Source organism: Callionymus lyra, chromosome 4 (assembly GCF_982586985.1).
Source record: "Callionymus lyra chromosome 4, fCalLyr1.hap1.1, whole genome shotgun sequence".
NCBI lineage: Eukaryota > Metazoa > Chordata > Actinopteri > Syngnathiformes > Callionymidae > Callionymus > Callionymus lyra.
Genome location: NC_141821.1, coordinates 32,331,647 through 32,358,590, shown reverse-complemented (window position 1 = coordinate 32,358,590; position 26,944 = coordinate 32,331,647). Strand labels below are relative to the sequence as shown.

At 40.0% G+C, this 26,944-nt stretch overlaps 1 protein-coding gene across 1 annotated transcript in view; it reads left to right on the top strand.

Annotated features, from left to right (window-relative positions):
• Nucleotides 1-524: 524 nt before the first annotated feature.
• Nucleotides 525-26,944, top strand: part of malrd1 (MAM and LDL receptor class A domain containing 1) — a 29,470-nt gene continuing 3,050 nt past the window's right edge. Inside the window, exons 1-28 of the mRNA XM_087790223.1 lie at nt 525-681; nt 1,256-1,384; nt 1,613-1,704; nt 1,784-1,942; nt 2,073-2,169; nt 2,538-2,651; nt 3,829-3,981; nt 4,065-4,170; nt 4,487-4,854; nt 6,084-6,514; nt 7,001-7,088; nt 7,155-7,334; nt 7,411-7,567; nt 9,346-9,502; nt 9,575-9,685; nt 11,410-11,623; nt 11,689-11,936; nt 12,638-12,926; nt 16,221-16,466; nt 16,526-16,683; nt 19,519-19,699; nt 21,089-21,217; nt 21,274-21,435; nt 21,563-21,720; nt 22,436-22,637; nt 22,995-23,273; nt 23,466-23,591; nt 24,859-24,925. Of these exons, the coding sequence (XP_087646349.1) occupies nt 525-681; nt 1,256-1,384; nt 1,613-1,704; nt 1,784-1,942; nt 2,073-2,169; nt 2,538-2,651; nt 3,829-3,981; nt 4,065-4,170; nt 4,487-4,854; nt 6,084-6,514; nt 7,001-7,088; nt 7,155-7,334; nt 7,411-7,567; nt 9,346-9,502; nt 9,575-9,685; nt 11,410-11,623; nt 11,689-11,936; nt 12,638-12,926; nt 16,221-16,466; nt 16,526-16,683; nt 19,519-19,699; nt 21,089-21,217; nt 21,274-21,435; nt 21,563-21,720; nt 22,436-22,637; nt 22,995-23,273; nt 23,466-23,591; nt 24,859-24,925 (4,958 nt within the window). The remainder of the gene's footprint in view (nt 682-1,255; nt 1,385-1,612; nt 1,705-1,783; nt 1,943-2,072; nt 2,170-2,537; nt 2,652-3,828; nt 3,982-4,064; nt 4,171-4,486; nt 4,855-6,083; nt 6,515-7,000; nt 7,089-7,154; nt 7,335-7,410; nt 7,568-9,345; nt 9,503-9,574; nt 9,686-11,409; nt 11,624-11,688; nt 11,937-12,637; nt 12,927-16,220; nt 16,467-16,525; nt 16,684-19,518; nt 19,700-21,088; nt 21,218-21,273; nt 21,436-21,562; nt 21,721-22,435; nt 22,638-22,994; nt 23,274-23,465; nt 23,592-24,858; nt 24,926-26,944) is intronic.

Sequence of the window (26,944 nt, the reverse complement as noted above, 5' to 3'; positions counted from 1 at the left end):
TTTCATTGATTTATGTCGAAGGGCTCAACTGTGAAGTGATGGAGGCTCTTATTGTTGAAGAAGTGAGATGCAAGTGTCCATGCCAGTAATAAAAAAAATCATAATTGTAATAGTTCAGTTCTGATGCTATCAAGTGATTTATGTTGGACTTAATTAGATGCTTAAGTTTTTTATGAGGGTAATGTGTGTATTTAACTACTTTATTTCAAATTAAACATCATTATAGTGACTCTGATTTTGTAAACACTAGATTATACATCAAATTGTTATTAATTTAAAATTGTTATTGCCATAGTTTAAGCAGTAAATCCAGGTAGAGAAGAACAACAATGCATTTTAAACAAGCGGGGAAGATTGTATGACAACCATCTTGAGCAAGAGTCATAAAAAAACATTTATGACCTTTTATGACTGAGCCTGAACACACCGACCCGATCAATCTCAGTCGTTGGACGTCGCGAGAAGACGAGTGTAAATGATGTTTCACGGAGAGAACTCTGCTGTTTGAGGACCAGCTTAAAGCGATGCTTGTGTCGTGGAGGTGGCTGACGTTGACCTGCTCGCTGGTGTCTCTGTGTGTGAGAGGCTCAGACTTCACCTGTGCTCCAGGTGTCACGGTTCCTGCCAACCACGTCTGTGACTTCACGGACGACTGTGGCGACGGCAGCGATGAGCAGGACTGTAAGTGACTTTATGTTTGACGACATCACCGTTGAAGAGGATTTCTGTGAAGGGTTGAGTTTGGTAAACGTGTACTTTGACTGGGAGTGAAACAGGAAGTAGAGCAGATGAGACGTTCAGTTATGACTCTATGTCAGGATTCCGCTGACATTGATACAACTTTAACATATTTATTCTGATGAAACAAGAGTGTGAAGATCACTTAATACAAATATTAAGACTAGAAACTTGAGTTTTCAAGAGCCCAGTAATAAAGAATACTGTAGATAAAGAATGCAGATAAAGAAAATAAGGAAAAACATGTAGAGAAAATGATCATATTAAAAAACATTGAATTCCCTCTCATTATATTAAAATGAAATACTTAATTTGCAATGAAAAAAAAGATATTAAACATTTTATGATAAATGTTAAGTAGGAAAAAACAATATTTTACATCCCATAAAAAAGTGTTTCAGTTATTTTCACTTGGTTTTGGTGTTGACGCAAACATCCTTCTCTGTTGGGATAAACGTTTGACAAAAAGGTTTCTTCATTCATTTCATTGTAATGTTGTTTGATTTCTCGCTGGTAGGCTCCACTTATAAGAGATGCGACTTCGAAGAAGGATTGTGCGACCTGACAACTTCAGAGTCTTCGGCTCAGTGGACCAGAAACGCACAACTCCCAGGAGTCCATCATGACGACGTCAACAAACGATCAGGTTTTGAGAACTTTTATGCTGTGATATCTTGTGTGTGTGTAGTTTTCAACATCAAGACTAAAACTAAAACTGAAAAAGTAAAATGATTTTCAAGTAAGTAAAAAAAGCAGAAAAAGCAATTCTTAGCCATTTTTGTTCAAATGGAATGAGAGAGCTCGGTCTGGCAGAACTGCTCCAGAACAATTTGTCTCCGTGAAGATGGAATGAATCTCTCCTTCTCCTCTGCAGCACATTTCCTGTCCCTCTCTCCTCTCCGGGGAAACCTGACGACCAGATCTCACTTGAAGAGTCCTTTCTTTATGCCTTCTCACACCTGCCAGGTGAGTCGACTCGCTTTGTTTAATCCCCCCAAAGATGAGTCACAAGTGATTGAAGCTTTTTCTCATTTCTGCCCGACAGGTCAGCTTTTACTACTTTGTTTCGGCAAAACATGGAGAGATCCAGGTCCAGACTGTGGCCCATCGAACGGACCAGAAGACTGTGGTCTGGACAACATCAGGACATGAGCCAGAGTGGACTCGAATTGCAGTACAGTTTTCTACTGACAATCCCTTTCAGGTGCGTAGACGTGTATATAGATTGTATAAGACTGTTTTAAAAAGTTCAATCATTTTATTTGGAGCTGAAAAATGTTGAACAAATGCATTGAAAAAGTATTGTAAATGACTTTCAACTTTCCTCCTCACAGGTGGTGATCCGAGGAGACTTCGGGGCCGGCAGTGAGGTTCCAGAGGTCCTGGGTATCGACGACCTGTCTTTCAGTCCCGGCTGCCAGACCCTCCCTGGTACTCCCGCCTCTAATAACATCCAACTGCAACAGTCACAACAAGTCAGGTCGTGACATTTTGAAATGTCGCCTGGTGTAAACAAGCCAAAGATGTTTAGAATGCTGATATTGGAAAGACACTTAAGCAGCAGAGAGTACAGCGGGTGGCGCTGAATCACAAAATAATCTGCTGACTCAGGTTCTTCTCTCCTTGAGCAGCACATAATCCCACTTTATGTATGTCCTATTTGATCATTCCTGTAAAAGAAAACTATAAACTGACTCATGTTTCCTCAAATGTGACATAGTTGTTCACCAGGCTGGTCTTAAATAAGCACTTTTTTGTTCAATATTAACCAGTTGACATCCATGAGGGGCCTCCACCAGCTGCAGTGTGTCCCCCTTCCTGGTTTGAATGTGGCGACGGTGTGTGTGTCGAGGAGAGCAAGGTGTGTGACTTCACTCAACATTGTCCACATGGAGAGGATGAAGCCACGTGTCGTAAGTGCTTTCCTTTGATGTTTTAAAACATGGGTTGCACAGGGAATTTTAATCCAGAATGACTGACGTGATAATCATCTTAATAGAACCACCGTCCTGGTGAAAGTTCAATCAATGGTTGATAAAAATGTAGTTTAATTTAGTTTATTAATAATGCAAATCAAATCATATTCCATTTGCCACACAGACTGCAGAGTTTTCAGAAGAATAAAATAAAAGTAAAATCAAAACAATAAAACATTGTTGGAAGAATGAGTGTTATGAAGCAGATACATTATGTATTTTTATTAAACATGACAAGATCTAAGAACAAAGAGATAAAAAGTAAGATCTGAGCTGAAGATGTCTTTGCTGCTTGTCAATGTTTCCTTTCTCTTGTCATTTATCTTCAAATACAAATAAAGATTTTTGAAGAATAACTCTGTCTCAGGAACAACTATATAACCATAAATTTGGAATAGGAGGAGTAACCCAGGTGAAGCATCACTGAACTAGAAAAACACAGAGACATACCTTCATCTGCCAAGGACCTTATTTGTGATTACGTTTAAAACTGATGTGAAAACTCAACTCTTTTGACTCACTCACATGTTTCAAATGTTGAAGTCTTTTTCTTCAGGATGCAGTAAATCCCTCATCATGAACATGGTTTCAAGTTATTACTTTATACATTTTCCCCGTCTGAAATCTCGGCGAACGAGAGGTTACGAGAGCGGAGTCCATTATGATGTATTAATAGCTTCACTCCTCCTTCAGCCATCTTTAATCACGCCTGGCTTTGTTTATACAACAAGTCCCTTGGAGGTAGAGATTCCTGGAATTGATGACACGCGGTTACAAACCTTGATGATTGGGGGCGGTGCTTAAGTACATTTTCTAATGTATTTCAATAAAAAGAGAGTTTTGTACAAACAGACAGATACTGATGATACAATAGAGGTCCAACATCTATTTAAGACACATTTAAACTAATCAAGTCATTAGTTTCTCTTAAAAAAAGAATATATATATATATATATATATAGAATACAATTAAAAACACTTCAATTAAGGAAGCTCAGGGGATGAAGGAAGTTCGCAGTGACATAAATGTTTTTTAATGAAAATATTTATTGTATTAGAAAATGCTTTTTTGTCATGCTCATTTGGTCTAATTGTGTGTTTTATCCTCACTCAGCCACAAAGTGTGACTTCAATGGAAGCTCTTGTGGATGGACAGAGCTCACTCCTGGCGATGGTTTTGACTGGGCGAGGGGCTCATCTCAAGATGTCCCGCCTGAATACTATGGTCGCACACCACCTCTGGACCACACAACCAACACCACAGACGGTGATTTATTTCTTTGTTTTCGTTGCCGTTCTCTCTGAACCATCATTCAGATGTCGTGGTTCAACATGTTTCTCATCTGTCAGGCCAGTTCATGTTCATCCTGAGAAACAGCAGCAGTCTTCATCCCCGGGCCGTCCTTCAGGGACCGTGGTTCCGACAGTCGGCCACCGGCTGCACCATGAGCTTCTGGTGAGACTCGCTCTCCTCCCCTGCTTAGTACAGCTTGAGAAAGTGAGCCGTTGTTTATGATGAGTTTTAAAAAACATATCTGCCAGTTGGTTTTCAATTCCATAGATATATTTCTAAGCTGTTCCACTTGCAACTGCTGGGTGTGTATTTATTTTGCTGCCCACAAACACACAACAGGAAGATGCATGTCAGCGTCTGCCGGCAGCTTTTCTTCCATCGGAATAAAATATGTTATTTTCCTCAGAAGAGAGAATCCTGAAGCGAGATACAGTTAAGGAGCAGACGAGCTAGATGTCCATTTTCTTCTCTATTCCAGGCATTATAATTCAGGTGTGTCGGTGGGAGCTGCTGACATGTATCTGCGGCGCAAGGGGGATGATAATAACACCGTCATCTGGAGAACTCTTTACGATCAGGGCCCGCGCTGGAACTATGTCACCGTTCAGCTGGGACGCATCACTCGCCCCTTCCAGATCAAGCTATCAAAAATCAGCCTTGGCGTGTTCGATGGTTACTCGGCTCTGGACGACCTGTCCTTCAAGAACTGTTCGCTACCCTCGGCGGCCTCCACATGTCCATCACACACTCACTTCCACTGTGTGAGGAGCAGAGCCTGTGTGGAGCGACTGGTGCTGTGTGACCTCACGGACGACTGCGGGGACGGATCGGACGAGGAGGGATGTTGTAAGTGTTCAAGCAAGTCATTTTCAGTGTTGAGGAGGCTGCAGAAGTTACATGAAGACAAGTTCTTCACTGATTTAGCTGCACTTTATAGCAATATCTATCTCCATTCTAAATATATAATATCCCCAGATGCAACACTAATAGACTCAGGGACTCATTCATTCCTCGTGCAATTAGACTTTATAACTCTGAGTTCGGGGGCAGGAGCAGAGTGAAGGGATGTTGTTATTCTATATTTGTAAACTTTTAGGTCTTTGTGTTATTTCCTTTGATCTATGCACTTTAAATTTGCACTTTGTTATCTCTTTGCACTTTGCTCTTTTTATTTTGCACTTTCAATGAAACCTTCTATCTTCTGCTGTGAAATGGAAATCTAATTTCCTGAAGGAGATCTCCAGAGGGATTAATAAAGTCAATCTAATGTAATCTATATAAAATAACTTAAACAAACGTTTGCATTTGTAAAGTGAAGATTAATACACCTCTTTTTCATGGACATGTTCCCTTTTCCTTGATTCCCTTTAGAATTTATATTTAAGATATAGATATAGGCATTATATTTGATGTAGATGCTGAATTCAGGATTCCATTTAAAATTCATGGTTTCATGTTTAATTTTGGTCTCAAATGTAAGAAAGGTCAGTCAAATCTGAAATCTGAAAGGGTTTCTAACTAGTGATGCTTAATCCTTGCGTTATCTCAGGGTCAAGTTGACCCGGATATCCAAAACGAAAGTGCTCACAAAGGTGAACAACATCCACCACTGCATATGAATTTCTGGAAGCCAGGAAGGTTGTTCACCTTCACCCAGAGACAACACAAGGGATACCAAAAACACATTTATTTTCGGCCTTTGGATCACCTTGACCATGAGATAACACAAGCATTAATAATGTGTGTCTTCACTTTTGATCACATTCTATAATTTTATGTTGTATTCTCATGAAAAATATTTCTTAAAATACATCAGTAAACATTTACAATCAATTTAAGCAACAATATTCAGACACGCTCAACTTTTATGTGATAAGGTGCGGGCCGGGGGCCACATGTATTTATGTGGCCCTCATGAGGTAAAAGGATAATCATCAGATAGATCATTAGGCTTTTCGCTCCATCATTTTGTACAGTGGCCCCTCACAACAGCTACTGTATGAAATATGGCCCCTGAGGAAACGTAATTGCCCACCAATGATATAAAGTGTTCTTCTCTGAATGTTGTCTTGCAGCTTCAGAGCTTCAGTGTAACTTCGAACACGGCCTGTGCAGCTGGAAACAGGAGCAGAAAACAGACGCTTTTGACTGGACGCGCATCCAGGGGCCCACCCCGTCCTTCAACACCGGACCGTGGAAGGACCACACGGTGGGCACTCGGCTGGGTCACTACCTCTACATCGAGTCTTCGGCCCCGCAGGAGTTCAAGGACACGGCCACGTTACTCAGCCGAACGTTCCAGGCCACCAAGCAGCAGGGGAGAGAGCGACAGCACTGTGTGTTCCGCTTCCATTACCACATGTTCGGGACTCAAGTCTTCTGCCTGGCTGTCTACATGAGGACCACCGCCACGGGGCGAGGTCACATGTTGTGGGTCAGGTACGGTAACCAGGGCAACCTGTGGCACCGGAAGACCCTGTACCTCAACAGTGCTCGACCTTTTCAGGTGCTTTTTTCCTCAGAACTGATCATTTGAATGAATGTAGAATTACTCTGAGATGTTACTTAAGTACAAGTGTATTTACTCATAAAAACTAGATAGCTTAGTGCTTGAGCTTAGACGCAGGAGTTAAGGCTCTTTTTTGTAACATAAAAAAGGACAAAATAAAGCATAAAGTTTGTGTTTATTTTATTTTTTATATTTTATTAGCAGGTATAAAGTGTCAAAAGTGATTGATATTTTTTTTATACTACTCAGTAGTGATGTGATTTCAACGTATAGCACTTATTAAATGCAATAAAACTTGTTTTTTTTTTAAACTTTTTTAGTTAGTTGAGTTTAATATGTTTATGCATAAGGTTATAATATCTGTAATTATTTTTCATTTGGTTGGTTTGAGTTGTTTGAGCTTATTCTGTCCCTGTAATTTGAATCAAATAACATGTCGTTTTTCAGGTTTATGATGAAATTTGACTTGTTCTCTTTCCTTAGATTTTGATTGAAGGCACAGTTGGAGACGACTTCAACGGAGACATTGCCATTGACGACCTCTCCTTCCTGGACTGTGTTCCACATGAAGGTTCCTGACATACATGATTAATCATTTCTCACGATTGAGTGGTAATATGTGCTTATATCTGTCCAGGTGACCTCCCTTCAGCCAATAGCACCATCCCAGCAGTGACCACCCCGACCCCCACCATCCTGCCCCACACTTGCTCTGACGGAGAGTTCGTGTGTGCGTCTCACAGCCAGTGTGTTCCTTTGGACACTGTGTGCAACTTCAGGCGTGACTGTGTCGACGGTTCTGACGAAGTAGACTGTGGTAAATTCTTCAAATATCCTTCTCATGTCAATTCACATCATCAGTTTCCAAATGAATTCTCTTGGTCAAAAACTAGTGGCAGGGCGCTGTGACTTTGAAGGAGGTTCAACCTGTGGCTGGCAGACCGTTACGGAATCTTCTGTCCTCACGCATGCATTTCTCTGGTCACCTGACCAAGGTGAAAGCATTCATGAAGGAGAGCAGTATCATGCTCCAATTACTGACCACACACTGTAAGTACCAGATATCTCTATAGAAACAAGTTCAGAGCGTTTGACAGCATGTTTGCCAAAGCAGTGTCCATGTCTTTTTTTATTAAATATATCCGTTGAGTGACGTCACAAGCCTGTGCGACGGCTTCAGAGGCATCTGTGGGTCAAGGTGACTCGAAGGCTGGAAAAACGACTTACATAAATACATGTGCAGTGGTTTAGGTTGTTTACTTTGACCCAGAGACAACAAGGGATACCACAAATACGTTTGTTTTTCGGGGCCTCTGAGTCTGTTATTTCCGTTTGTTGTGTATCTTGATGTGCCCTGCATTGTATGTCTTTTATGTTGTTCTAATTTGTGTTTTTTGACTTGACTTGACTTGACTAATATCAGAACCATCTCTGCCAAGCAGCTCATATTAATCAAATGAATAAAACAACTTGTATAATATCTATAATTGAAGGGGTGCATTGGGTCAAAAAAAATCCCCAAAATTAAACAAAAACTTGACAGGAATCAAACTTTATGAGTCTTCAAAGACCATTTGGCCTCTAGTTTCTTATTCTTTATTTATTCACAGGTTCTCAAAACAACATTGATATCATCAAGCTAACCCAAAACTATTTTCAGTAAACAATGAGGTTCAACTAACCTCTGCGACTGACCAGACGAGTCCGCAAATCTATACCAAAGATGACCTCCATCCTGAACCATAACAACTTATCCTGTCACCACTGCCTCAGAAAAGTTGATTTTCTTTTAAAGTGAGGGTGTCAAACTCAATTGTACCATGGGCTTACATTTTAACCAGATTATTCTTTGACCATTTTTCATGATTTTTTTTATTCTATGGGTTATTGTAAGACGAAAGTTGGGCCATTATATTTCCTCATGGGCCACATTATATACTGTCAATGTTATAAGGGACCGTCAAACCAAAAGAAAAAAGCCCAAAAAAAGGAAAACCAAAGATAAAAACAAGAACCAAATATGTCAATGAAATATTTATATACTATTCATTTAAAATGATATAAAACACTTAAAAATATATATTATTTTAATATTTACTCAATATCTATTTATTTTCATTAATTTATTAATTTGTAATATTCACAAAAATACAAGGGGCGAAAGGTAAAGTCTGAAAGAACCTAAGAAAGTTATCTTTAAAGTAAATACAAGAATAAATACAGAATTAGATGGTTAGCTATTTTTGTTATGTTGTTGTTGTTGTTTTTTAAGAAATTTTTACTCAGATCTGTTTTACTCTGACTTCATGATTTATAGGGCCACAGGTGACCTTGCTCAGGTTTTTTTTTCTGATGTCTGGCTTAGACTCTTTAATTCAATGATGTCATATTTTCAGGTTTGGGGAGTTCTAATAGACAATTGTTGTGTTCTATAAAACAAGTACGTTTCAATAAGTGGAAATCTATCAAGATTTATTTGAACGCATCTCAAACATATCATGGAAATACAATGAACTTTTAAAATTCTGCTGTATACAAATAAACCGGTGCGGGTGAAAAACAAAGCCTCCTCCACTCGTTGGCGCAGGTCAAAGAATAAATTCCTGGTTGTAACTCTTCCAAAAAAAGGTTTGACGCGACTGTGGCAGAGAGATGTCCCTAGAGGGGTCTCTTGAAAATGGCTGGAGAGAAGTGATAAAACAAAGTGTGACAATCTTCTCCTCACAGACGTGACAGTCGTCAATAAACGACTAAATCTCCTGATATGAAGATGGTTCAATGCTTCTCTGTGCTTCTCTCTCCCTGACCTCGCTGTGGTCCGCCTGCAGGGGCAGTGCTGAGGGCTGGTACATGTGTGCGGACAGTTCCAACGGAGGCTACGGCCACACAGCTGACCTGCAGACGCCTGTCATCTCCTCCACTGGTGCCCAGTGCAGCCTGGTCTTCTGGTACCACATGAGCGGGTTCACGGTGGGCTCGCTGCAGGTACAGAGAGCACTGCTGCTCATTCACTCACTTCCTCTCTCCGTCGAGTGGATTCTCACACTTTATTTGCAGGTGCTGCTCAAGTATGAAAACATCACTCATGAGGTTTGGTCTCAGAGCGGTAACCAAGGCAACAGATGGAGGCGAGGAGAGGTGTTTCTGGGCTTATTACACAGCTTTCAGGTCTGTTGCTCACTTATGAACTTCAACATGATCTTTGGAACATGAACTTGTGTATGAAGGACTGAACTGTTGTATTTTGATAGTTGTTTTGTTAAATCCATAAGGTGAGCAAACTTCTCTCACTTTAAAACGCAATCGATAACATCTATTTAATTATGATGGATTCTTTCTCAGGAGAGTAAACTTTGCAGCAGCCAACTGACCCACGGTCAAATAATAATATTAGTTTGATTCATGCTGACAGGCGTCCGCCCTGATTTGTCCTGGCGACGTTGATGAAGGCACTCTAACTTTAGTGACGCTGTGCTCGATTGGACTCGCTGACAGCTCTATCAATGGTGAATTGATTTGGTCTAATTCCCTCTAATGAAGCTGTGACAGCAAACAGACTTGTGACCCCACAATGAGTTCAGGTCTCACCGTGTCACCCCTGCTAGCTAAAAGAGCAGTGGTCTCTGTGACCAAACATGACAGCCTTTAAACTTCTGCAGTCATGCACAGTAACCTCCGTCTGCCAGGCCTGCTTCATCAGCAGCTAAAGTGAAGGGTTCTGGTCACCAAGACTTCTTGTCATTCACACCTGGATTTGAGTTACTTTCAGGTCAGGATTCGGCTAATTGTTTTTTCTCTGTTCTTCTGTTATATCTTTGTCTACATCCCCCTGTGTGTGTGTGTGTTTGTGTGTGTGTGTGTGTGTGTGTGTGTGTGTGTGTGTGTGTGTGTGTGTGTGTGTGTGTGTGTGTGTGTGTGTGTGTGTGTGTGCGTGTATGTGTGAGTGCTTCTTTTGCCACAGCCTGTTAGAGTTATGTGCTTGTTCTATAGTTTAGGAAGTCAGTTCCACAATGTTTCTCAACTATTTTAGTAGAACAGTTGCAGCCGTACTTTTAAATGCTGTAATATGTAATATATCGGGGAAAAGTTATTTGAAGTAACTGAAGTTGGGTTTTTTAGTGCATTGTGTTTCTGCTCTTATAAATGTAAATGTATTTCTTTAAATATATATTTTTTGATTGTTTAACTAATGACAAGGAAAATCTCCCCATGGAAATACCAATATAGGAAATAATAATTCATACTCATCTAATAAAATATGAATATAATTATTTAGAAGAATACAAAAATGTATAATGATTTTTAAGTAAAGTATTGCAAAACACAACAGTAGTACACAGGACACAGGTAAGGAAGTGAGGAGGTGGGAAATACATTTTGTTAAAATTCAATTAAAAAAAGGTATTATCTTTAATATTGACCATTTTATGAGCAATGATTCCTGTGCCCTGGTTTAAAAAATGTAGCATCCTGGAGCCAAATATAACACCAGAGTTTTAAAGGTTTCAGGAGGTCAGGCCTCTGCTAGTTATGGATATTCAGACAGCCAAGGTTGTTGTTATTTTCATAATATGAAAACCTGTTATTGGCAATAAACTTCTCAGTAGTTGCTTTCTGTTAAATCTTTAAAATGTTGCATTGACGAGCTTAAATGGGTTTTGGAGGCCAGCAGGGGGCAGAAGTAGTTTACAAAGCCATCATGAAGGAGTTCATGGAGAGCTCTGAAGTGAATGCTGTAGGTGAACACACATTTGCTTCTCCTTATCCCTGAAACTTATTAAAGTTGTTTCTCTTAAAGTAGGTTAAATTGAAGAATCCACTTCCCATTCATTTTTTATTGGACACACACAAAACCCAGCGTCTCTACTCTGAACTCTACTGCTCACTAACAGGTGGTCTTCAGAGCCAAGCGAGGGATCAGCTACATGGGCGATGTAGTGATAGATGACATCAGCTTCCTGGACTGCTCTCCATCGCTTCCTACCAGTCTGCCCTGCTCCCATGAGCAATACACTTGCAGCAATGGAAACTGTATCCCCAAGGGCAACCTGTGTGACTTCATCAACCACTGCGGCGACAACTCTGATGAGAAGCACTTCATCTGCAGTGAGCCCTCACAGCCTCTGAAGATAAGTGCTCCCCTGACCGGATCATTTCTTTCTCGTTCTCAGAAGGCTTCAGTGCTCGCTGCGATTTTGAGTTCGACCTCTGTTCCTGGCGCCAGAGCCAGCAGGACGACTTTGACTGGCTCATCAAAGCGGGCAGCACTCCAACAGTGGGAGCCGGGCCATCGACTGACCACACCCTGAGGGATCCGTCCGGTCATTACCTCTACCTGGAGAGCTCCTTCCCTCAGGCCGCAGGAAACACCGCTCGCATGTCAGGACCCACGCTCAGTCGCCGCAGCTCACAGTGCAAGGTGGTGGTCTAAGCAGTCTCATACAGCCTCAGCTACTGGTTACACTCCATTCCTACCCTGATCTGGTATGATAAATAAATAATATGATGAATATTGCTGACGGCTGGAGAGGTTGAAAAGGTATTCCCTGGAGCTAAAAGTCTAACAATGTTCAACAATTCTATACAGTATCATGAAATCTGCTGTCCAAGCAGTTTATTTACCTACTTTTGCTCTCAGTCTTGCTACGGAATATTCCCTCCCATCAACATCAGCAGTAACTGTTTAATGAATTCAGTATTTATCGATGTTATTTCGAGAAACTAGTATTTGTCTTTGTGATTATAATTGCGTGTGAAAGTGGTGATTTATAGTAACTACAGAGTCATTGTCCTCTGGTCTCTTCTAAGTGGTGGTAGGCTTGGAAATAAGATATGTCCTCTTTTATTCATTAATCTTTCTCATAAATATTTAACCTTGTTTCCAATAAAACTGGAATTCAAGCTATAAAGAGTCTGAGCTGATGGCTATTAGTGCTGGAGATGCAAACGCACATTTTTGACTGTTTATCCAGAGTGATTCTCTTAGTATCTTTCATGGCCACTCAAACGATAATGGATTCAAGAAAATAAAACAACTTCAATGAATTGTTTCCCCATTCAAGCTTTCACCAGCTATAACACAGCATTTTTTTTTTACTTTATTCTTCCTTATTTGTCCAGATGCGCTTCTTCTTCCACATGTCCGGTGACGGCATCGGAACGCTCAACGTATTCAGAAAGAGTGAAGGTCGTCCTCATCTCCTGCTCAACCTCACGGGGGATCAGGGCAACTACTGGCAGATGAGAGAAATCGCACTCAGCGCCGCCACCGACTTCCAAGTGGTGTTTGAGGGCAAAGTGGGCCGAAGCGCAAAGGGGGACATTTGCCTCGATGACATCACATTTTCTCCAGGATGCCTCCTCACTCCCACTGCTGAGTCCCAAGATCAGATTCCCCCAAATCCTGGAGGTATCTTTATCTTTTTCTTTTCAGAATGACTTGAAATGATCTGGACATATTGATAATAGAACATTTTTGTTCTTGATTACCATCTGGATCCAACAATTTATTAAAGGATTTGTCACAATCATTCTATTCAAAACTACAACACGGTTGCTTAGTAACCTGTTGTCCCAATAATTAGACTGTCAACTGTGTGGGATTTAAAATTCTTATATCGATACCATAAATGTAGAAAAGTGATGCTAGGTGGAAAAAATTCTTGATATGCGAGTATTTTTGTACACAAGTACCATAATTCAAAAATAAATGTTGAAGTAAATAAAACATAATACATTTGGAAATATAAATGTCAATATACAAATTCAAATAACTGTATACAATTTCATGTAACAATTATTTTCCCATCTATATTTTTAAATCTTTACCTGGATTATGGTAAAACCGTTATGCCATAGTTTGTTGAATGACAGCAAGTGAGTTATTATTTCGTTACCTTTGTTTTCAGAGATGTGAACAGAACTATTGTCTCCAGGTTTATGAATTATCCATTTTTTTTTTTTTATACAAACATACACTTTGGATCACACATGATCTCTGTTTTGTACACGCACAATGTTTTCAAACACAATCAAAATTGTCAACTGTATTCATACATTTAAGCTTTAATTGAATAAATATAAAATATAATCAAACTGTATTTAAACAATCAAATACAATTAAACCATTTTCAACTGATAAAAATAGGACATTTATTGACAGTAAAAAGAATCAGAGAGAAGAAAAATTCTTTATTATTTCTGTCACACTTTCATACTGTCATTTGTTTCAGGACATGACAGTCTTCTTCAAACATGATTTTGTTAGACTGTCTCTATTAGACTGACTCAGCATTGAAGCTGAAAAATATAGGGATAATAGCATTCCAAAAGAAACCAAATGATGCATTCAACTGTGAAAGTGGTGAAATGCTCAACTGGATCTCAGGTAAAAAACAACCTAAGTTGAAGGATTAGGTCGTTTGTTAGGGAGTAAATCTATTTGCTTTGAGATGAAAGGGCTTCAGTGTCTTATGCTCAAGAGTTCGGGGAGGATGAAGTGTGCGATTGATGTTAGCATTGGATTTATTTATTTATATAGTTTCATAGCAATTCTTTTTTAAAATCCAGGTCATAGCTAAGGTCAAGGCTAGTATCTCTCATAATTAATCCGTATGAGAAGAGTTGAGATTTTATTTAAAAGTGAGGGAAAATACAACTGTTTCCCCTCTTATTTGGCAAGCAATGGATTATGTATGCACCTTGATCAACGTTCAATGTGGCTGAACATGGCTTTCTCTGTCAAACTTAGGCCAATATTTACTGCTGGAAATACTGCAGTCGGGTCCCCTCATCTGAATTCAGCGCTTCATGCTCCTCAACGTGCTCGACGAGAGAGGAAGTTGCTCGAGGGAATATGTGCTCATTAAAAAAAAGGACTTTTCCTGTTAGGGTCTCTGGTCGAGGATCTTTGCAATAAGGAGGATTATTTTGTCCCGTCTCTTGTTTGTTGGCGTGATTGCATTAAATATCCAGATTCCTGCCGAGCAGCATTTTTAATTAGTCACATGAGAGCTGATAGAAGTTCAGTCTTGCTGAGATCTGACGCCAGCAATGTCTCAGCGTGGAGGCTTTTAATTGCTGTTTAGCATCTGACACAGTTTATGGTGCGGCTTCCACCTGCTCCGCCTTCTGGGCTCTTCTGAAGAGTGTGCGTCCACGATGTACATCCATGAAGAACAGCCAGGAACCCTAGAAAACTAGTTTAGACAGTGGGTGGTTGCAAGAAAAACTTTGCTTGAATGAAGTCTTTGAAACAACAGAAAAATGAAGCTTTAATATGATAAATACTATATATGTTTCCAATTATAACACAATTGTCATAACATTTTTAAGATTGCTGTAATGCAAAATGATTGCTGAGAAAATGTTCAACTAATGCAACCATGCTAACGCTTCAACAAATTGTGAATCTCTATGAATTAGCTTGGCCTTCAATTGTGCTTTCGGTCAAGTAGACCAATGATGTAGTCGAGTCGCTAGTCCTGTAGGTGCGACAACAACATTCTTGTTCAGTGTTTCTTCACATGAAGCCCCTCTTTGCTTATAGAGTATCTTGTCTAAATCTCCTTTCGACAACCATCATCTCGAAATTTGTACAGACTGCTTTTTTTCTCCTATGATATTTCAAAAGTGGTCAGTCTGCTAACTGGCTAATGTATTATGTCTCCTCTGCTACATACAAAACTGTATTTAAATATTCACCTTGTTACCAGAGTTGGCTTCAGGCATTGCTCTCTCTTTTGTCAAGGGTTTTAGTTTTCATCCCAGCAGGTGGGACGTTGGTCCGGCAGCCCAGTCTGGGGCTTTAGCTTTCCGACTTTCTCCTTTCTCTTTGAACCCCACGTTGCTTCTGGTCCCGTGAGTCTGAAGAGGAACACAGGATTAGCGAAGACTTCTACCCACTTCTCTGCTTCAATTACAGCGACTGGCTCGGTCCATCACGCTCCAGCTCCTGCGCTCCCCAGAGCCAAATACTGCCCCTGATAGAATGTTTGGCACCAATAGGTTCTCGCCCCTTCCATCTCCTACCACCCAGTGATTCACTTGTTTCAGCTTCCAGCTCTTTACTCTTTTGTCCTGCAAAGCCTCTTAAAGATTCCTCCATGAATTTAGAGGGTCTCTCCGCTCTTAAGTCTTCCTAATCTTCTCCTCTATGTACATGGTTGGTCTGAAAGCGGGGCAGATGGTGAGATGGGAAACTCAGTATTGTGTTATTTTTCAATACTACTAATTTAATGACTAATTTAAGGTAACTGGTTCCCAAAAACCCTGTAATGCAATGAAACATTTTAGTCGATTAAATGCTAAAGCGTTCAGCTGCCAGTCATGCTCAAGGGGAGATGCTGCTGTAGAGAAACACAACCTTCTGACTCATTGAGCAACAATGTTCAGCAAACTATCACAGAAATGTTTGTTTTGGTGTCAGCCCTTCAACTAGAATTCAAAGATTCAAGAAGTAAATAAACCTTCAGGCCCTTGAGCAGATTCATGTGGCCCTCGAGGTCCATTTTAAAGTATATTATTCAACTAGAGAAAAAACTTTTTTTAAATGAGAAGTACCAATGAGCCAAATGGAAAAGGACACAAAGTACGTGTTGATGCTAATTGTTTTTTCTGCCTGTGCAGAAGTTAAAGATATTTGTTGTTTACTACAATACTACATTTAGTTGATACGTTTTGACTAATATTTAAACCTTTTTAGGGGGTTGTCCATACGGCTCTCTGCCTTGTGGGGACGACCGTTGTTTCCTAGCAGAGCAGAAGTGTGACTTCACCAATGACTGCGAGGATGGTGCCGATGAGAAGGATTGTGGGACGTCGTGCTCTTTCGAGAGCGGCCGCTGCGGCTGGAAAAGCTCGCAGGCGGATAACTTCGATTGGCTCCTTGGGACCGGATCCGTCCAAAGCATCCGACCGCCGTACGATCATACCCTGATGGACGAGAACGGTTTGTGTGACGGTCGTAACATTTGGGCCGAGACAAATCTCAACACCTCCGTGCTTTAGGTCATTTTCTGTACCTGGAAGCCACACCTGTCGGCCTGAGGGGTGATAAAGTTCACATACGGAGCTCTGTGTGGAAGGAGTCCAGTCCAATCTGCAAACTCTCTTTCTGGTACTACATTTCCCACAAGGCCTCTGGGACTATCCGACTGCTCGTCAAGGTAAGACCAGGATCCCGATTTTACATCAACTGCATCACGCAGATGATGTATGGGAAACGTCAATTTACTAGAAAGTCTGAAGGAGACAGACCGGATAAAAGGTCAGAGGTCACCATGAGTGCTGGCCCTTGTGTGTCTGCTGGATAAAAATGATCCTAGTTCAGCACAAATGTTTCATGTTAAGTGTATCGTCCAACCTGGAGGACTGACAGACATTAGCACTTAGACATTATTGCTCTGTGAGTAATGGCTCCTCTGGGCATGTTCACATGCTCGATAGTGCATGTCTGAGCTCAAGTGCAATATACAATCATGAGACTCACTTCCTTTATTTCACACCTCCGCTCAGGCCCTTATATTCAATCTAGTGTTTTTGACCAGGGTTTTTACAGTTCCATTGTGTTGTTTAACATGTGTAACCACCCTTTTGTGGAACTAAAAAACAAACAAAGCCTATTTTACTTGTTTAATGGTGATTCAAATGTAAAAAAAAATAAACATACAAACATTATGAATATATGACTTCAATATGTATTATTTAATCTTTGTGTTTTCCTGGAGTTCCATGTGGATACAAAAGAGAGTTACGGTGCTAGCTTAATAAAATCCTTTTCATTTATTCTACAGTGTGTTGTGTAAGCAAGTTTTGTTATACAACCCCGACTTGGTGTCGACTTCAGCTCATTCATGGACATTTTTGCCTTTCAGTGGCATTTTTCATTTTGACATCACAACAAAACCTCCAATGTCAGCAAAATACTTTTACAGCACCTACAAAATGAAAATACTAAACAAAAAAAATCAGAAACCAGTCAAGTGGCATCGAAATCCAATGAAGAGAATAGAAAAAAATATTATAATATTATTTTGCATTTAAAGAGATTTGCAAAGACATTAAGGTAATTATAAACCCATACCCATACATATTGTAATTTCAAAATTGGCCTGAAAAGATTACATAGTTAAAGCTTGATCTCTTATTAAAAAGTTAAAACACAAGGACCTCCAGTGTCTTTCCCTCCGTCCTCCTGCTCACTCTAGAGCCAGTCATATAAACCTCGTTTCTCATCTGCATGTGAAGAGCACTTTCTTTACTGAAGGTGCAGGAGCGTCAGATCTGTGATTGTATTTAGCAAAGAAAAGCAACATTGAAGCTTCTAGAAGCCAAAGTTTTTTGTTTTTTTAATCTCTGTTGCAAAACATTCTTCACACATTTAATTAAAACACGGTCACAGTTGGTTCTTCCAGGTTATTTTTCAACTTCCAGATCATTTAGAATCCTGCCTCGACAGGTTTCATTAGGTTGTAAAAAATATGCTACAAAAATGCAATCAGAAGTACGTTGGACTCGATATTACCCAGAGCTTTTATGAGCTGAACGTTTGCTCTGCTACGTTCATTTGAACAAGTCCTTATGTAATGTTGCTTATTAATCTACGCGCACGATAACAAGATTATTCCAAGTCAGGGCTCCATCGGCAAGAAGCGGAGGAGACAGCCTCACCAAAGGGTGCATTTTAATAGGCTTTGAAGCTGCCCAGTGGAATGTGACATTGGCTGTCCTCTCCGCCTGCCAACATCAGACCAGGTAGAGTCACATTCACACTATGAAATGGTGAGTTTCACAGTATTCACTGTGTTAAAAGTCATTTCCATGGAGGCATGACAGTGAAACTGAATTATTGAGGCGCTTTTATGGACCCGCGGACCCTGTTCACTGTAATAACACCAGGGGACGAAGCAGCTATTAAAAATACCTCCGGGCTCCAGCAGGCTTCATATGTGAACTTTGAGACAGGAAAGTCAATGAAAGTTAAGATGTTAAAGCCAATTTTCCTGCTAGCCAGTTTTCATTCTGATCCAAGGTTATCTTTCTTGAGACTTTTCCACACAGCCACTCCAAGTGTCCAGTCAGAGTTGAATCAAAGAGCAGTGCGGCTGGTCCTACTCTTCTAGCAGGAATAGCTCTTCAGCTCTGGATTCTTCTGGTGAGGTACTTATGGCAGAGCCGGAACACACTGGGAACATTGTCTCCAGGCGTGCCTGCAAAACTATCAGTGGTCCATGAAGGAGAAGGAGGTTTCAGATAAGATCATTAGATCGATTAAATAAAAACAATAGTATAACATGTGCTACCTCCATTCATTAATACAATAATATGGTTAAATCGGACTGTTGTGAAGAGTTTATTCTGTAGATGAAAAATTTCATATTATTTTCAGCGGATTATATTTCTAGCATTTTACTCAAAGTTCAATAGCCACTCAAAAGCTCAAATGTAAAACATACAAATTGTTGTGGGTCCAACATTTGAAGAGACTTTTGTTATCTCTATTGGTTGCCGGCTTAACTATGTATTTATAGTTGCTCATTCTGACTTTAATTTGTTCTGATCGACGAAAGAGTGAATCTAAATATCATCAACACAGTTACGACTGTAATATTTCATGTATTCCCTCCTACATTTGTTGGTTTGTGTTGGACTGTGAAGATGTTCAGCCGCCTGATCTCGTGGGCTTGCTTTCATCTGTGAGCTCACTGAAGATACCCCTTGAATCAAAATACCAGACGTTTCTTTCTACTGTTGACAAACTGTTTCCCTTTAACAATGACTGGTTTCTTAAAACGTCGTTATTCTGTGGCACGATGAATTCATTCTTCAGAAGGAGCTTTCTTTGTGTCTGGCAGCTTTAATGTAGACCTGCTTAGACCTAAATATAAACACAAATCAAAGAGACAGGTTTAAACGTGCTCCAGCATATGTTACACAAGTGTATCAATTAAGGTCTGAGGAAAAAAATGAAAGAAAAATCACTTTGAGTTTTTTGTTTCCAGACAGAGGACGAGTTGAAGGAAGTGTGGAACAAAACTGGACATCAGGGGAATCTGTGGCTACAGGCAGAGGTGCCGCTCAGGAAATTGAGGAACTTCCAGGTGATTTTCGAGGGCGTCCGGTCAAGAGACGTCAGTGGTGGAGCTGCCTTGGATGACCTTGAGTATATAGACTGTGCCCCAGGTAGGTCCTAAGGCCGGAGCGTTCATTTCAATTTGCTAACATACTCTAGCAACAAAATAAAAAATATTAGAGAGTAGAGAGTATCAAACAAATATAAAACATGTATTTAAACAGTAGAAGGTTATTTGGGGTCTGGTTAAAAGTTTATGTTTTTTATAAAATATACATTTTATTATCTTCCATTTCAGTCCTAAAGTCAACTTCTAGACTGATGTAATATAAAAGGCCTTGGAAAAATAATTTGGTCACAAACAAGTGAGTCTATACTTTTTTTGGTAATTATTTCTGTATTGTTCTTATTATTGTTAAGATGACTTTAGTTTGGACGTCCTATCGTTACATCCTTTTCACAAGTCATGAAATGAAACAACATGAAGGTCTTTCCAACTCAATATGGTCCCTGGAATGGATCATGTCACCTTAAACCTCACAGATGAACTCAGTTTGTTCAGTCAACGGAGGCTTTTTGATCTTGATGCACATATCATGTGATGTTTCATGTCATGTGTTTCTTCCCTCTTTGACAACGTCAACTCAGGAGAACATGCGAGGACTGACACAAAGACAAATTGCAATCATTTTTCTTTCATGCAACTTCCGTCAACTTTAGGGCTGTGAAAATTGAGCAGGACATTTTTCAGATGATGACAGGAACCCCAGTGACCTCATGGAATAACATTCTGCCGTTTGTAGATCGCACTTGTCATCGTTGAATGTCTCAGCCTTTGAAGTTTAAAGAGTCTCATCAAACGCACCCACTCAAGTGAGACAGGAATCTATTTCTTTATAATAACTTTCAAAACAAATCAAACACAGAGATTCTTCTTCTGGTTTGTGTTCTCTGTGACATTTAGAATGAAAAAAAAGGTTATCAAGGGAAGATCAACGGTAAAATACCTATGCAACATGAGGAAAATATCTTACAATATCTTAAATTATCCCCACACTTGATCTGCTTCTGTTTCCTCCAGTTGGATGGATCTAGAAGACCACACTCCTCCTCGCTTTATATTGCAATGCAACCCACAGATCCTCTCTGAGTATCTACAGGCTTATCACTTACATTCCTACAGACAAGCTCGTTCACATTCAGGTGTGTTCGTACTGCAACCGTACAGCGTTAAGACACAACAAGGTTATAGCGAGTCTCCTGCATTCCTATGATGCCCTCACTGGTCCTTCCTACAGGCTTATAAATTATTGATCGTTGATCTTCTCAGATGTGAAGGAAGGATGAATTAACACTGTTGGGCTGCGGGGGTTCTTGAAGTACTGCCCGGACCTAAACAGTGGACAAACGAAATTGATTTTTTGCTGAAGGAAACATAAAGACATTCATTATTTTTATTGTATTCTAATATATAAATATTGTGCTTGTTTGTGATTCAGATGCTGTCACTCCCGTCAGCTGTCCTGCAGTGACCGACATGGTGTGCAACAAGAGACACTGTATCGAGTCTCACCTGATATGTGACAACAAGAGGGACTGTCTCGATGGAACCGACGAGCTGGACTGCAGTACGTAGAGCCAAGCGTTGCTAACCAACCATAATGACCTTCGTATTCTTCACCAGGTCACGTGGCCAGCACACCTGGCTACTGCGACTTCAACCTGCATGAAGATCAGTGGGAGGAAAGTTGCCGGATTTCTCAAGATGTGGACGACGACTTCGACTGGAAGATAAGTCAGCAGAGTGAGAAGCCGGAGGCTGGACCTCAGTCTGACCACAGTCCAGGTCAGCGCTCGCTCACTGACAACAGTTATCACAAACAAACGCTTTTAATTGTCATCTCAATGTAGTGTGTTTTCACAGTCGTTTCTCCTGCTCTGTCACATTCATGCTGTTCTGTTCGTCCTCAAAGGCGGCGACGGAAAGTTCCTCTACGTTGACTCGTCTGTTCAGAGGGAGGGCGACGTGGCCAGGATTACAACCACAAGTTGGTTTCCAGCCAGCGTGGGTCAGTGTCACCTGCGCTTCTGGTTCCACATGCACGGCTCAGAGCGGATGGGAACACTGAAGGCGAGTCAGATCCTGGATTCCTTTAACTCGTGCGCGATCCTTCTGTAATGCAAATTAGTTTCTGATTCATCAAGTCTTAATTTAGATTCTTATGGAAATAAATGAAGACACCTGGAGCATTGAAATAAAAGCACAGGTGAAAGACAAAGAACTTGATTATCATACTTTTTTGGGGGATTTTTTTTTTTTTTTCAAGATCTAAGTTCATCAAAGCATCAATAACAAGAAAAAAGAAACACGGTTCTTGAATGTTTTCCTACCTAAGACATAGTAATATCCAGATTAGGGGTGTAAAAAAAATATGGATACACTGAATATCGCAATAGTTTTTATAGTGTTATTTACGATACTGCATTGACATTAAAATATACATACTTTTTATATATATTTTTTTAATTTAATTTTACTATTTAACTTCTTGGCTTTCAATCATGGTAACTGTATATACTTTAATAATATATATTTTTTTATAATACAAAAATTACAAAAGATTAAAAAAACATGCAACAACTTAGCTGCGTTTTTTAATTTTTGTGTTGCAATTAAACTTTCTGAAGGCTAGATGGCAGCAGTCATTAAGTCCTCCGCAGCTGAAGGAAAAATAAAATCCCCCAAAGTCACAGCAATTCCTGAGGATACAGTCGGCTCCAGCAGCTTTTAACGCAGATGTTTGATGCTTATTATTAACAGGCTTTAAATATCATTTTGTTTGCAGGTGTACACTGTTGGAACCAGCGGAACCAGTTTGCTGATGTGGGCTGTGACTGGAAACCACAGAGACCAGTGGGAATACGCCAACATCGTTCTGTCCAACCCCACACCTTTCAAAGTCACCTTCCAGGCCGAGGTGGGCGGAGACATGTGGACAAACATCGCCTTGGACGACGTCTCGTACACAGCAGAGTGTATGGCGGGAGGTAATCCTCCGCCCTCTCTCCCCCCTGAGTGGGTTCATACAGTCAGTTCCCCTGCAGGTCCATATGATGGCTTCAGCTTCAGGCGACAGAACAGGGCAACGGAGGTAGAAGTAATTATATTTCTATTGAGCTCCCTTCAATACCTTCATCGACCCTTCACCTGCCGCACTGGCTGACTTGCCAAAAATAGAAGCATTGACAGCTCCTTTTTTAATAGCTGAAATTGACCCCAGGTGAAGATTTTCTGAGGACATGTTTTAATGCAGAAAAATCCAGGTTCATCATGAGAAACTGGTGCTGATGCCTGTAACTATTGTGTATCACCTGTTTTCATGTCTTTTTCCAAATGTCTTCCAGGACCGGTGACCCCTGAGCCGCTCACCTGCAGTGCAGACCACTTCCAGTGCATGTACAGCTTCATGTGCATCCCACTGACCTGGCGGTGTGACAGTGAGCCGGACTGTGCCGACAGCTCGGATGAGGAGGGCTGTCCAACCATGATCCCGGGTACCCACCCTCCTCAGGACCACTGCCCCGCTGCTTTCTTTCAGTGTCTCAACCAGAGCTGCCTCCCTGCCCTCCTGCGCTGTGACGGAGTCCCCGACTGTCCTGACGGCGAGGACGAGTTCGGTTGTCGTGAGTATCTACTGTACATACACCATATATAATTAAAAAAATATAATAAATACAATTTAAAAAGGCTATAATAATGAAATAATAATGTACAACAAACATTATTGTAATAGAAAGGAACTTTTTTGTGGTTGTTTTTTCTTTTATTACTTTCGTTTCTAATAATATTCAAATAATAATATCCATGTCCCTCAGCTCTTCTGAAGTGTGAATTGGGTGAACTGGTGTGTGAAAGTTTGTCAGACTGTATCCCTTTGGACAAACGCTGTGACCACGAAGTCGACTGTCAGCCCTTCAGCTCAGATGAGTCCAGCTGTGAAGGTGATACTGTCCAGATGTTTAACCATTAGAGCGCACATTTTTTGGCATTATGTGTTCAATATTTTTAACGCTTGTCTGCTCCCTCCTCATTATCTGGTTTTGTTTGAATTAATCTATGTAAATAGAGGGCAGCTAAGTCAGTTTGGTTTACCCCCTCACAGTTCTCATGGAACGGATTTCTCATTTTTTGGACTGAAAAACTCCAAAAATGTCCAAAAACGTAGCTGCAGCTCAGATATTTAGCAAGTTACAGCATTTTAAAAATCACAATTCTTTTAACCCTTAACACCTTCTGAGTCATTTTCGGAACCTTTTGCGATCAGCCAAAAAATGATGCTAGCACCCTGAAATCAAATCAATGAAATCATGTTTAAGGTGCACTAAAATAATTCAAACTGAATAACATGTTTTTTTCATTTTTCATTTAAAGTATTCTTCATGTTTTTGAATCTCATAAAAATCCCAGTACAATTTCAGGTACTTCAGCTACTTTGTTAGGTATTCGTTAGATAGCTATATTTATTCCTTTTCTGTTCTATCGATTTTTATTATTTATTAGTACTTTTTATTACTTCCTTCAAAGTCATATTAACATGTGACTCTTGAAAGGTAAGGACGCTTGTTCCAGTGAAGTTTATGTACTTTTCATCCACTTTAGTTTTCCACCAATCATGCTAGTTTAGTTTTTCCTGTACAATTCTTGATGACTCCATCGTCTTAATTTTTTGTAAAGTTTCTTTGTAACAACCAACTATGTGTTTCCTATGTGCTGAAGCAACCAAACAAAAACATAAACAGCTTCTAACCTTTTTTTCTTCATTTAAATACATCTATACTGCATAGGTTCGCTGTATATTTCAGTTAACAACCTGTAGTTCTCGTCACTTGACAGTCTGTGTAGCATCACTTGTATTTGTGCACCAGCCACATCAATTTGTCTCCTGGTCACTTTAAATGAACGGTGGTTTATCAAGCACTCCTGTGATAAGCACGAGTCAGACTATGGAGGCTGAGAGACTCATTATCAGACGTTTGTGGTTGCAACAGACATCCAGGGTATCTTTTGAGGTTTGTGGTTAAAGCTTCACTGACATTGTTTCCTCTGTTTTCCACTTTCAGAGAGCGATACGCTCTGGGTCACACTATGTCTTCTCTAGTTCGGTCCCTGAGATAAAAGCCTGAGACATTCAACAATTTCTTTTTTATTGTGTTTGCAGTTTGACCATGAGGAGTCTATGATGACCTTGAATATGTTTCCCTCTTTCAGATTGTCCTCCCTCGTATTGCATGAATCATGGATCGTGTCGTGTGGAAAGTCATGGACCCATTTGCATGTAACTATCACTCACAGCAGTCGCACACGCAGGACGAGGGATGAATATCACGCCCGTCACTCCTCCCCTCTGTCCTTTCTCTTTCTGTGGAAGACGTGAGGAATGGAAAGAACTTCAAGAAGCATGTGGGATTCTTCTTATCCACCCCAAAGCTTAAGGGAACAGTTCTGCCTTTGCAACAGTTTCTGTGGATTTACCGATAGATTCTCGTGGTTCCACTTTCAAAGACATGCTTTGGAGAAAAAATAAATATCCAGGTCACAATTATAGCAGCAGAGCACATGAAAACTTTATACAATCACGATAAAATATCAATGTGTTACCAAGAGCAGGAATAAAAAGCAAAAGAGAACAATATTTATTAAAGATATCTTCATGTTAAGAATTCAGTTTTCTTGTTCTGATTGATATGAATGTAAATTCAGCAAAGTGTGTATTTGTAACAGATAATGAAAAAAATATATATTTCTCATTGGTAAAACAAAGTTCTTTTTATATCTTACACAAACTCTTTATGAAAACACAGTGTTGAACGTGAAGAATGAAACGATCAGAAATCAGAATAATCAGAATAACCTTGATTAAACTCTTATGAAGGAGGGCCACACTTGATGGACAACATTGTTGTTTAATTAGTTTATCTTTTTATTGTCGTCACCTTCATTTATTCATACAAACGATGACTTGCAGAGTGAAATAAAAGTATATAGAAGGATGACGACAAACAAGAAGACCACATATAAGAAGTAAAGAGCTGCAGTGAAATCAATATTCTGGAGGAACAAACTGAACAGTAACACCAGTGAAGTCTAATTCAACAGTATAAACAGAAACAACACACACCTAAAAGAACAGACGTGTTAGTCTCTGCCTGATATTGGATGATAACAACTTTCAACAAATGGAGTTGATTAGTTCAACAGATGAGATTATTGGACTTAGAGTCCAGCAAAGGAACTAATGTATCTTCCTCTTTAGCGGGAAACCATCCCAGCTATTCTCCTCAGTCATTCTCACCGCCAGGTAGTAACAAACTCTCCTTTTGCAGCTCCTTCGGTCACGATCTTCGAACTTCTCCCAGATCAAGAATGAGAGTCACCTCTGGCTCTGCATTTGTCTCACGTTCTCTCACTTAAAGCAGGAATCCGCCGGGGAAACAGGCCGACTGCCACGGCAGGACGGTCACACAATACCTTCTCAGACACTCTCTGAATGATAATCGCTTGCTTCAGCTTCCGTGGGAAACATTTCGCCTTAGAGAGCTGTTGTTGATCTGGAATCTTGCTGATACTAAACAGATGTGGACTTAGACGCCAGTACTTCATGGAAGATGAAGATGTTCTTTCCTCTGCTCAACCAAGCAGCCAAAATATTTGCTTATTTTTCAGTTTTTCCATGCTCAGAGAGTCGAGAAATCATCTATTTTTAAAGAGCCCTAGACAGAAACTTGTTTTTTTGATGCTTTTATTACGAGGTTGAAAGATTATCAACCATCTCTCTTGTTTTTCTTTTTCTATGTACTAGCATGTGTGTTTTGGCAAGTACAGTCTCTGACGATACGTTACGTATCACGATACAGGGACAACGATGCAATATATTGTGATACTTTAGGATAAAGGATATTTATGTAGTATTGTCCGAGTATAAGCAGCTTAATAAGCAGATGGAGTCGACTGTATCCTCTCATCCTCAGTCAGAGTGAGATTCCGTTGCTCCTTTAGCTGCACAGTTTGAATATTTCCATGTTAATTGTAAATGTAAAAAATGGAATTATTTTATTTTATACACGCTTTGTTGAACTATAAACCTACAATAATGAATGAAATTTAATTCTCAAGCCAAAACTGAAAAGAAAACAATACGACACTGTCTAATATACATACAAATATTGTGGAAAAGAATATCGCAATACATCACTCTTTTGTGAACAAACAATTTTTGTCTTTCGGGAGAAGGTCACGACTTCTATTAACGTGGTTAATGATGCATGTATTGACTGTATGTTTCCTCTATGACACC